The sequence below is a fragment of the Diceros bicornis genome, chromosome 10 (assembly GCF_020826845.1).
Source record: "Diceros bicornis minor isolate mBicDic1 chromosome 10, mDicBic1.mat.cur, whole genome shotgun sequence".
Taxonomy (NCBI): domain Eukaryota; kingdom Metazoa; phylum Chordata; class Mammalia; order Perissodactyla; family Rhinocerotidae; genus Diceros; species Diceros bicornis.
In genome coordinates this window covers 79,168,018-79,179,148 of record NC_080749.1, presented here as the reverse complement: position 1 = coordinate 79,179,148, position 11,131 = coordinate 79,168,018, and the positions used below count along the sequence as shown (strand labels likewise).

At 42.0% G+C, this 11,131-nt stretch overlaps 1 protein-coding gene across 3 annotated transcripts in view; it reads right to left on the bottom strand.

Annotated features, from left to right (window-relative positions):
* Positions 1-129: 129 nt before the first annotated feature.
* Positions 130-11,131, bottom strand: part of CASP8 (caspase 8) — a 30,255-nt gene continuing 19,253 nt past the window's right edge. For all 3 annotated transcript variants that reach the window (XM_058549586.1, XM_058549588.1, XM_058549589.1), the window contains 7 exons: positions 8,981-9,086; positions 7,951-8,089; positions 7,793-7,843; positions 7,314-7,378; positions 5,626-5,767; positions 2,746-3,247; positions 130-1,499 (listed from right to left, as the gene is read on the bottom strand). In XM_058549586.1, coding sequence (XP_058405569.1) covers positions 1,364-1,499; positions 2,746-3,247; positions 5,626-5,767; positions 7,314-7,378; positions 7,793-7,843; positions 7,951-8,089; positions 8,981-9,086 — 1,141 coding nt within the window. In that variant the 3' untranslated portion in view covers positions 130-1,363. The remainder of the gene's footprint in view (positions 1,500-2,745; positions 3,248-5,625; positions 5,768-7,313; positions 7,379-7,792; positions 7,844-7,950; positions 8,090-8,980; positions 9,087-11,131) is intronic.

Sequence of the window (11,131 nt, the reverse complement as noted above, 5' to 3'; positions counted from 1 at the left end):
TTTTAAAAAATACAACTGTGTGAGCCAACATTGGGAGGCTCAAGTAAAACATACCTGTGATCCAAATGTTTTCTACCTGTGAGATGCCATTGACCAAAAACAAAAACAAAACGAACAAACAATCCAACCTCCAAGGAACAGTAAGATAAAGTTATATTTTATTCTATTAAAAATATTTTTGAAAAAACATTCTTTAAAAAGTTTCCTTCTTAAAGGGAACATAATTCCTAAAGATTTGGAATGAAATGTAACATAAAAGAAGAGCAAATGCAAATGCAGGAGAGGAGCACAGCATTGTTAGCAAAAAGGCCAATCCTACTGGCCAATATAGAAGCAAAGATATACCTTCAGAGCAGTAAGAGAAACGGCTGAAAGGGGAGTTTGGAAACAGACTATAAAGAATTTGTAAAACATTTCAAATTTTTAGATCTTAACATAAGAAATATTTTGAAGAAATTTGTAAAGTAGTGTAGAGGATGGCTTGGAAAGGGAGGGACTGGAATTGCAAAAAAGTAAAGTTAATATCAGCTTAACATTAGCTCCTTCAGTGTAACAGAGCACTTATGAATAATAAAAAGAAGGAAAATCATCCCCAGGTTTTGTGAAATCTAAGTCTAAACAGAGTCATGGTGTCTTTCCCACCGGAGAGCAGCGTCTTCCCACAGCTCCGGAGAGGAGGCCCACATCTTTCTGAGAGGGCTCATCTCACTGGCCAGCACACATCAGGCTAGACGTGGGAGCACCACACCCGGAACCTCATACCCAGGGGTCAGGAATGTGAGTCTGGCAAATTCTCACAGGAACCAGGAAGGAGGGTAGGGAGACTACGATTTTCTTAACACTTACTATCTCCCGACGTTTTAACAACATTCACTTATTCTGAGGCTGTTCACCACCTCCCCCTCTTCTTGTGCCTCATCAAGCGTCTGTGCTGCCATTAACGCTGTGTTCAAGGTTAAAGCTTCAGAATGACATCCTTGATGTTTTTTTTAAACATTTAACAATTGGAAGGGAATTAAATGACTCTGGGTTGAAAGCAGATGAGAGACGTGTGAAAAACATTCTGCCACTGTTTTTAAATCTTTATGATATTACATTTCTTTTAAACTTCATTATACTTTTGAAATCTACTATAAGTTTTTTGAAAACTTTTTCGAGTTAAAAATACAATTAAAATCATGCCTATGGCTACAAATGTCTAGCTATTATTGCAAAGCCAGAAATTTTAGACTTGACTTTGCATAAAAATTAGATTGTCCTGACTCCCATTCTCTCCCTTTCCTGCCATCTAAAAAAAAAGGCAAAATAGCAGCATCACAGTAATAATAAATTAAGCATAGTGTTATGCAACTAAACAATAGCATCAATTAAGAGGGAAGAGGAGTTTTTTCCTCAGTGTGAAAGTAGGTTGGGGCATCTGTTTGCCCATATTTTTCTTGTCATCCTTATTGCTCACTTCAAAGTTCACATTGGTTAGGATGGTGAGAATATCTTCACCCCTGAAAAATATAACATAACATTGTGACCATCTGTGGGGAAAAAACACCTGGTAAACCCTTTCATCTGCTGTGCTCAATGACAGTCATTTCCCTCAAAACATCAGGCAGTTGAAATAATAAGTTGCTAAACCAAGACCTACCACAGCTTTCCAGGTAAAGGAGTTGTCTGAGAGCTTAATAACTTATCTTCGATTTACTCAGGATCTCTACTGACCATCAGAATCCTCACTGTCCACATCAGATTTGGTTTCTTGCCCTCCTGACCTGTTTGTACCTCGCTCTGCCCCATAATCACCTCAGTGCTCCCCAACATCCTCTGCCTCAAACTGACATTGCTTCTGTGGATTCACCTATGATACAATCAAACTGCAGGCAAGGGAAAATGGAATGTCACCTGCAGCCACATCATCTCTTTCTCACCAGCCTCTCTCATCGGTTTAGTGGGGCAGCCTGTTCATCCACCTAGGCAGCTAGCCCCCAGAACCTTGCAGGGTTCATGGTCTGAGTAAAACATGAAAACACAGTGTTGATGTTATGGTTCACTCCTTTATCTGCCATGGGAAATTCTTGACTTTCATACACTTAAGACATAATGAGATATAGAACTAGAAGGAACCTGCAGAAGATTCCTTGCTATTCATCTGTCAGTTGTGTGTGCATTTGGGTGAACTATGACATACAAAACCGTCATTTAACTAAAGGAAGCAGAGGATATAACAAATGAGGGAAGGATATTTTCCCACGTTTTGTGGCTTCAAATCAGGCCAAATTAGTGACACTATAGAGGGTTTTTACTCTTTGGTACTTATCTCCCACGATACACCAAGAGGGTGTGAGGTTAGATAGTTACTATGGAACTTTTGACAGAGTTGGAGGATGTAAAACATTGAAATGGATTACTGCCTTCTTAGAAGACTTCCAAAACTAACTGAGTTGTCTCAGTCATGTTTCTGCCTAAAGACACAGAGGGACGATATGACTTTACCATCCTTTCCAGCTCTGTGATGCCCTGATTGTCCTCTGAGGGATAAATAAAGGATACTCCTTAGTAAGTGTCTCAGTTTTTTCCATCTATGAACGAAAGATGTTAACACTTGCCCTCTCTCCCACTTGCAACTGACCTGGGAAGTATAGCTGTGTGATCCACAGCTAGACATTTAGAGATGAATGAAGTTCTTTTGCCTACTCAGTTCAACTCAACTCAATTCAACTCAACTCAACTCAACATTGAGTAGGCAAAAATTACCTAGGACATCTTTCTCTCAGGCTCTGACAAAGTGACTGGATATACCAGGTCCCTTCCATGGGGTTCCGGTAGGAAACACAGTTGTTCACAGTGGCCATCCCCAGCAGAAAGTCAGCCTCATCTGGGATATATCTCTTCTGAAAGGATAAGTCCATTTCTAAATAGGCATCCTTCTGTTCCGAGTCGGTCTCAACAGCTATACCTTTCTGGTAGTTATCCCCTTGACAAGCCTGAATAAAAAAAATTTTCGGTTTGCCTGCAAGGGAAGGGCACTTAGAACCAGTGAAGTAAGAAATTAGCTCATAGATGGAAGCTTCCTGCCCATCGGAGCCATAGACGATGCCCTTGTCTCCATGGGAGAGGATGCAGCAGACGAAGCAGTCTCTGTCATTGTGGTCCATGCTTTGGTAGGATTTCAGAGTCTCACAGATTTCCTTTGCTGTGGAGTCTTCGTAACGCACTATCTGAAAATGAAGATCACTAAAGGTCGTGCTCAAAGCCTCTGAAAAGTGAAATAAGAGAAGTCATATTACACCACAATAATTCCCAGACCACAGCGCAGAGCTAGAGAGAACATTTATCAGATAAGAATTTGAACCGAAACTTAAGAACAAGACCCTCTATATTAGTGGCTGGATTTCATAGGCTTCTAATATTTACCGCCACCAGCTGAAAACATTTCCCAGTCCTGAGGCAAATGAGAAAGGGGAGAGAGGTATTGTTGGCCTGTTGTCTTTTCTCAACTAGTCTACAAGATGGGTAAGCTATTATTTAAGCTTACTACAAAACCCATCTAAAAACTAATTGTATTACATAAACAGAAAAAAAAGCAAAAGAAAAATTTTTAAATAAAGATCCATACTTATTTTATCCTGAATCCTCTCAAAAGGGTTTATCAAAATACGAGATATAGGGCCAGCCCAGGGGCGTAGTGATTAACTTCACACGTGCTTCACTTCAGTGGCCCGGGGTTCACAGGTTGGGATCGGGGCGTGGACCTACACACCGCTCATCAAGCCATGCTGTGGTGGCATCCCACATACTAAATAGAGGAAGACTGGCACAGATGTTAGCTCAGTGACAATCTTCCTCAAACAAAAAGAGGAAGATTGGCAACAGATGTTAGCTCAGGGCTGATCTCCCCACCCTCACCCAAAAAAAATACAAGATACAAATGTTTAAAAAGTCAAGTAGAATTAAAAGCCTATTATAAAAGTGCTATCCCTTCTCTACCCCTCCCTATTATCTAGTCATGTCCCATGAAGGCAACCACTTCCAACTTTTAACTACTTGTTTTTTTTAGCCTCCATTTTGTAATAAATTTGAGTACATTGCTATTTATTCATTTATAAATTTTAGACTATTGTATTGGGTTCCTATTATGAAGAATAAGCCTTTGGTGCTCTTACACAATTATTTACAACTTTTAGTTGAATCAATAGTAACTATGTAATCAATGTTTACATAGTTCTACTAATAGAACTATGTAAACATAATGTTCTTTAATTATGCTTCCTTTCTTATTAAACTTTTTGTCTTTCCTGGAATTAGTAATTGCATTATTTTTTCATTGCTTTGTTTTCTATATGCTTAACATTATTTTTTCCCCAAGTACTCTAAGAGATTTTGCCAAAATCTTTCAACATTTTCAGGTTGCCTGTCTGATTCTTTTTTTTTCTTTTTTAAAAAATAAAAATTGTATATATTTAAGGTGTACAACATGATGATATACATAGTGAAATGATTACTGCAGTCAAGCTAATAACATCTCCTGACATAATTACTGTGTGTGTGCATGTGTATGTGTGTGTGTGTGTGTGTGTGTGTGACAAGAGCACCTGAAATCTACTCTTGGCATACTTCCAGTATTGAATACAGTATTATTAACTATAGTCATCATGCTGTACATTAGCTCTCTAGACTTATGCATCCTACATAACTACAACTTTTTGTACCCTTTGACCAAAAGACCAGAAATACAATCAATTATTATTTTAATTAAAATTTTTAATAGTAAGTTAATAGAAATCAAAGGCCTGAAACCTTTTCTTCAATACTAAGATGTATGATGAGGAATGACGTTGTCAATGGACTTAAACTCTGTGGTTTTTTTAAAATCTTAGAATAGACTTACTTGACTCAACAAATATTAACAGAGACCATTAGCAGAATCCTAATGATTAAAATCAGCCTACTTTAATTTTCTAAATTTTACTCAATTTAAAAAAGATCATTACATGATATTATGACTCATAAATACTATTTTCAAAAATTCTTTGATCAAATAAAAATTCTTAATATCACAATGGTTGGGTTGAATTATTTCTATTATTACTTTTTTTGTAACCATTTCTGTGTTCACATGCTGCAAATAATTTTTTCATTTAACTTGTAAGTTCTCAATCTTAGCCAAAATAGGCTGAGCAAAAGGATTTCTGGCTAGATTAACATTTGAAAATGCTATTTCTGTTAAGGACTCACAATTTCTGCTGTACTCATAGCCCAGCGTTTATAAATGCAACTTCTACAAGTGGTTTTGATACCAAGGCAATGTTTGCACCTAATACTTAATATATTCTACAGAAACACTACTCATTTGAATTAAAAGCAAAGCTTGTTGCTGCTTTTCATTATAAATCTTTTAGTAAGATTTGATATTTTATCTTTATATATACATTGCTTTGGTTTAAAAATTAATTTAAAAAAAACAAAAGCACAAAACTAGCAAATATATAAGAATGTTCTTCACCTCCACAGGGAAATATGGTTATATCCATTTTTTTTGAAACATGTGGCCCTGTTACTACAGCTTGTGTTCTCCCCTTTTGATAAAAACACAGGCATTAGAAATATTTCACTTCTCTGTGGGTTCTACTGTACCTGCATCCAAATCTGTTCCATTCCTGTCCTTAATGCTGCTAAGTTTGGGCACATCCTTCCGTGCCACGCTAAAATCATAATTGTTAAAGATCAAACAGTATCCTCGAGGTTTGCTCTTCATTCGGTAAACTTTTTCGGATGTCTGAAAAACAAAAATCCAACCCAGACGCTGAGTCTGTGGGTCAAACACGAGATGTGAACAAGCGGCTCCCTACTAAGAGGTTAGGCCCCAGCCAAGCTGGGACCCATGCGCACTAACCACCCAACGTGACATGGTTTCCCTGACGAGCTAGTTGCCACCTCTTCCCGTCACACAGGTCCCCAGACTCTGCCCCACAGTTAGTGTGTAAAGTCAGTGCCCCAATACTTGGGCACTTTGCACTTATATTAATATTGTTGTCTTCCTATTGTATTATCATTCTTTGTTCTCGTTTCCACTCAAGGCAGGTAACATCAGTACCAGGGACTCGAATTTACTCATTTGTGAAGCTGTCAGGAGCTGCTGAATGGATGAAGGTCTTAGTGCTGCCTTTGGGCTGCCCCTGGTGACCTTGGGATTCCCTTGGCTAGCTACTCAACTCATCCACACTTCTGGGCTAACAGCTGAGGGCCTGCTCCTCACACATGTCAGAGTGTGGTCCCAGGATTTTTAAAGCTGACGGCTTAATCCGGCCCTCAGGACCACAGTGAGAGGAGAGAGATGCGGTGGTCAGGCAGGCCTCGGCTCTGCGGCAGGTCACAGCGTCCAGGCTCTAAAACCTGACAGGGTCAGTCAGAGGAGGTCCTGTGTCCTCTGACTTTCCCAGGGCTGTTTCGGTGCGGAAATATTCCACGTTAATTGGGAAATCCGTGCAGCTCCTTGAGGTGGAGAAAAGGGCTCCAGGCTAGGGGGCCAAATTCTTGCCTCTACTACTTAACAACCTTAAGACTTAGGGCAAGTTACCTAATCTCTCCTGCACTCAGCCTGGTTAGCTGTTCTGCGGGACACTTGTGGAGCGCTCTCCTGTTTACGAAGTGCCGCAGGACTTCAGTCAATCCTTGATTTTCAGACTGAGCGAGGTCTGGTAATTTGCTCAGGAGCCCACTAGTGAATGGTCTCTCTCAAGCTGAACTGCAAGTCTCCCACTGGACTCCAGTGTTCCCGTGCTTCCCGCCACCGGAGGGGTGAACGGGCTGGTGAGTCAGAATGTTTGCTGAATTGTTAACGGTTACGTAAACAGGGTGATTCTGTCTAGAAAGGCCATTCTGGTGCTGGCTCCTTGAGACGAGAACCTAGAGGCGGCTAGATCGTGAGCGTTTGCTGCTTATCCCTCATCACAAGGGAGGAACAGCTTTGAAATGTCAAGCTAGAAGGGAAGGCTTTTTCCCATCCTGCTAGACGCTCCCCCACAGCCCTCTCCCGTCCCAGCTGCAGCCGCTGGAAGGTGCTGAAACCGCTCCAGTACGAGCGTCGCACCCCGTCTGCCCTCCAGCGAGTCCAATGCCTTTGTCTCTGGCTTCAAAATAAAAATTTAACACACAAGAAACCAAAGAGATCATGATTTTAAAATTAAAAACACATTTTAAACCTGTCCCTGGTGAATTTTTTCTACAGTCCTACAATTTTTCAGTAAGTTTCTGCCCCTTATTAGTTTCTCTGGAAGCTAAAAAGCTCAGGAATACGGTAACTAGAACCTGTTTCCACGTACCTGGGTCTCACTATCCTGCTGTCCGGGAGAGTCCGACATCGCCTGGCCCCCGAGCGAGCCCTCCCCTGCGAGCAATCGAGACACAGCGGGATGAGACTGGCGGGGAAGGGACTTGGGTAAAGAAACATGTAGCACCTAAGACAACATAAGGTCCCTTTTAAAATGAAAATTCACAAACTGCCTTGAACACAGTGTCCTTGCAGTGCACGAATAAGCAACCACCTTACTACAACTAACTCTGCACCTATTTCAAACTTGCCCGCCTGGGGCTGCAGGGTCTGTGTCTTTTGACAATTCTTTTTACATCTTTCAATGTGTAGAGAAGGTGACGACGAGGAGGCACTGAGCCTTTATCCCGATATTAGGAGAGCAGGTCCTTTAAGATGCGGCTGAGGTAGAAGGTGGTGCAGAGGAGGCAACGAGGCTATCAGAGAGCAAATCAACTAAACAAATCTTGAAAACCTATCTCCAAATATTACCATTTGGAAATTCATCTGGACTTCTTTCAAGGCTTATTCTTTCCTCTGTTTCTAAAAAAGAAACACATGCATGTTTGATTAGAAACAACTGTGACATAGAGGGATGTGTCAACTGAAGAATACGTTTGGCTGATTCACGGCCGTCACAGTATTTCTACCTCTGCTTAATTCTTCATAATCGTTGATTTTCTTCAGCAGGCTCTTGTTGACTTGGTCACAGATTTTTTTCAGGGTGTCCAAGTTTCTCTCCCCCAGCATGACCCTCTTCTCCATCTCTATGAAAATATCAAGCAAGTTCTAGAGGGAGGAGAAATCAAGGGGGAAGCCTGGATTGAGCCACACTGGCTTTTAGATTATATATATTTTTTTACTTCTACTTTCTCCAAACCAAGGGCCCACCCTCGCTTCTGAAACCAACCTTCCTGAGAGGACATCCTGGTCTTAAAAAGCCAGTAGACTACTAGGAGGCAATTCTATACTTTCTAGCCCAGAAAGACAGAAATGAGAAGATAGAGGAGAAGCCACATCAGACGGCACCCAGTCCCCAGGCGCCAGGCCCTGTGCTGAAACCCCTGTGACGCCTCTCCCTGAGGACTGTGAACAGCCGAGGAGCATGGCTGAGACACAGCAGCCTGGTCCCCACGGTGACAGCCCTGCACACTGCCTCATACCCACATGGCCTCTGACACCCGATCCATCGCCAGACCTGAGTCCCCCACACACACACTCACACAGACATGCACACACACAGACATGCACACACACCACACACACAAACACACACACCACACACAGACACACACACCACACACAAATACAGACACACACACAGAGTTCCAGGTCCCAGGTTGTTTCAGAGACTGCAGAAGTGAGGAAAACGTCTCAGGCCCCCCACTGTCTTTCCTGGCTCTGCACGGTCCCACATGGGGCTGTGCCCCCACAACCAGCCTTCTTCCCTTGCTCCTGACTCTGCCCTGCTCCTGATAAGTAATGTGAGCAGCACTTCACAGTATACAGAGGAATCATATCTACAACACTCATGCCTGACAGCTTCCTTCTTGTCTCCTGGTTGAAAAGTGAGAATTCAGGTTGCTTTTACCAGACTAGCCTTCTCTCCAAGTCCCAGAAGTTCCCCCCCCCGGCTGACTCATCCCCAGGACTCAGTCTCGAGGAGACGTCAGGTCTTACCATGTCGTCATCCAGTCTACATTTGGAGATCTCCTGGCTCAAAAGAAACTTAAAGGACTTCAATTCCAGTTTGGTGACATCTTCCGAAATCTGAAAAAGCATGACCCTGTGGTGGGAAATGGAGACACTTTAGAAAAGCTTTCTTCAGTAGTTCCCCATTTGATACATGGAGTCACAGTGGACGTGATTCCAGTGGCCTCTCTTTAAAATAAAGCCAGCTAATGACATAATTAAGGAGTTGAGTCCTTGGAAAGAGGCTGGTGTGATGACACAGAAGACTGGACTCATGCCCAACTATCCCACCCTTAGAATTTAGAGTTCCACCGACCTGGTTGTTCAGTTAATTTCAATTAAATGAGTCCTGGTTTTCCTTTGTCCCTTCACTATAAAAGCGACACTTCGTTGCAATAGAAAAAAATTTCAATTTTGGAAATTATGCTTTTCAAAATGCAAATCAGATCACTTCCTCAGTTAAAACTCATTAGTGTTCTCCCAGCCATTGCCTTCAGTAGGAAAGCCAAGCACTTGGTTCTGGGCTACAGACCTTTGTGAACTGAGCCCAGCCTACCTCCTCTTCTTGGCTACTCCTCACCACCTCCCCATTCCTCTCCCAGCACATCCAGCTTCCTGTCCCTCACCCCTTTATGCCATGCCCCCCACACTCTCGTTCCCTTGTCTATGTGCGGACAACCGCCCATCCACTCAAGCACTGCCTGAGGGTCCTCAAGGCTGCATTCACCCCACTGTGCCTTTGTATCGCTTGAAGGGCAACACACATACTACAATTGTTTGTTGACAAAACTGTCCAAGTCCCCTGAGAGCAGGGTCCATGCCCTTTTTGTTTCCATAAGCCCAGAGGGTTGTGAAGTGCAGTGTTTAAGTGCAGGGGACCCAGAATACCGGTGTTGGAACCTCGATCCCACCATCTGTGACCTGTGTGACTTTAGACATGTTACTCATTTATCGTTCACTCATCTGTAGACTGTAGATAATACTACATCTAGGGCTGGCCCGGTGGCTTAGCAGTTAAGTGCGTGCGCTCCGCTACTGGCAGCCTGGGTTGGGATCCCGGGCGCGCACCGACGCACCACTTCTCCAGCCGTGCTGAGGCCGCATCCCACATACAGCAACTAGAAGGATGTGCAACTATGATATACAACTATCTACTGGGGCTTTGGGGGAAAAACAAAAAGGAGGAGGATTGGCAATAGATGTTAGCTCAGAGCCGGTCTTCCTCAGCAAAAAGAGGAGGATTAGCATGGATGTTAGCTCAGGGCTGATCTTCCTCACAAAAAAAAAAAAATACTACATCCACACCATTGTGAGGTGTTGAGGATTACATGAATAAGTTTACCTGAAGTGCTTAAACCAATCTTTGGTAACACATTAAGTGTTCAATACACAATAGGCATTACTATTATTTCCTAATCTATGATAGGCTCTTGGCATATGCTTGTTGAGTGAACAAAGGAATGTTTTATAAGTCAACAAACTTTTCACTATTATGGTGTAAAGAAAAATAACTTTAATACAAAAACATGTTAACTTCAAAATTAAATTAGAAAATTAACATATTAAAAATAAAAATAGTGTAGAAACAGAAGTGACTCAGTATTATCATCTGCTTCATCCTGCTTCTCATGGAAACTCTACCCTAAACATGGTTCTCTAAAGCCTTCTCAGTTTGGCCAAGATTGGGTTCAGTCAAAAGCTGCTGCCCCTTTTGTCTTTATTACAAGGTATTTTGTGCTTTTACTTTCCTCATTACGAAACCTACTGGCTTTCTTGTACCATCGTTGTCTAAAAATAAACCTGAATAGTTTATAAGATACTTATTTTATAGGTAGCAATTATAATTTGAAAATAAAATTGTCTAGTATTTTCTTATAAATGGAAAGCGGCCCACACTAGCATAGTTTTAACTTCCTGGCTAACAGTCAACATTGATGAATAAGCAGTAGGTGGTCCTTGTGCTGACGCTTTTGTTCCCAAGCTAACACGTTGAAGATTTTAGCAAACAGATGCTGCCCTCACTGGGGACTCTTAGACCTGCAACAGAGAGGCCCAGGTCCTTGCCTGGCCTTGGCAGTTTGTCTCAGCCTAGCACACATGACAGAAGGAGAGTGACTTTCAGAAGAACAAAACAGTGGG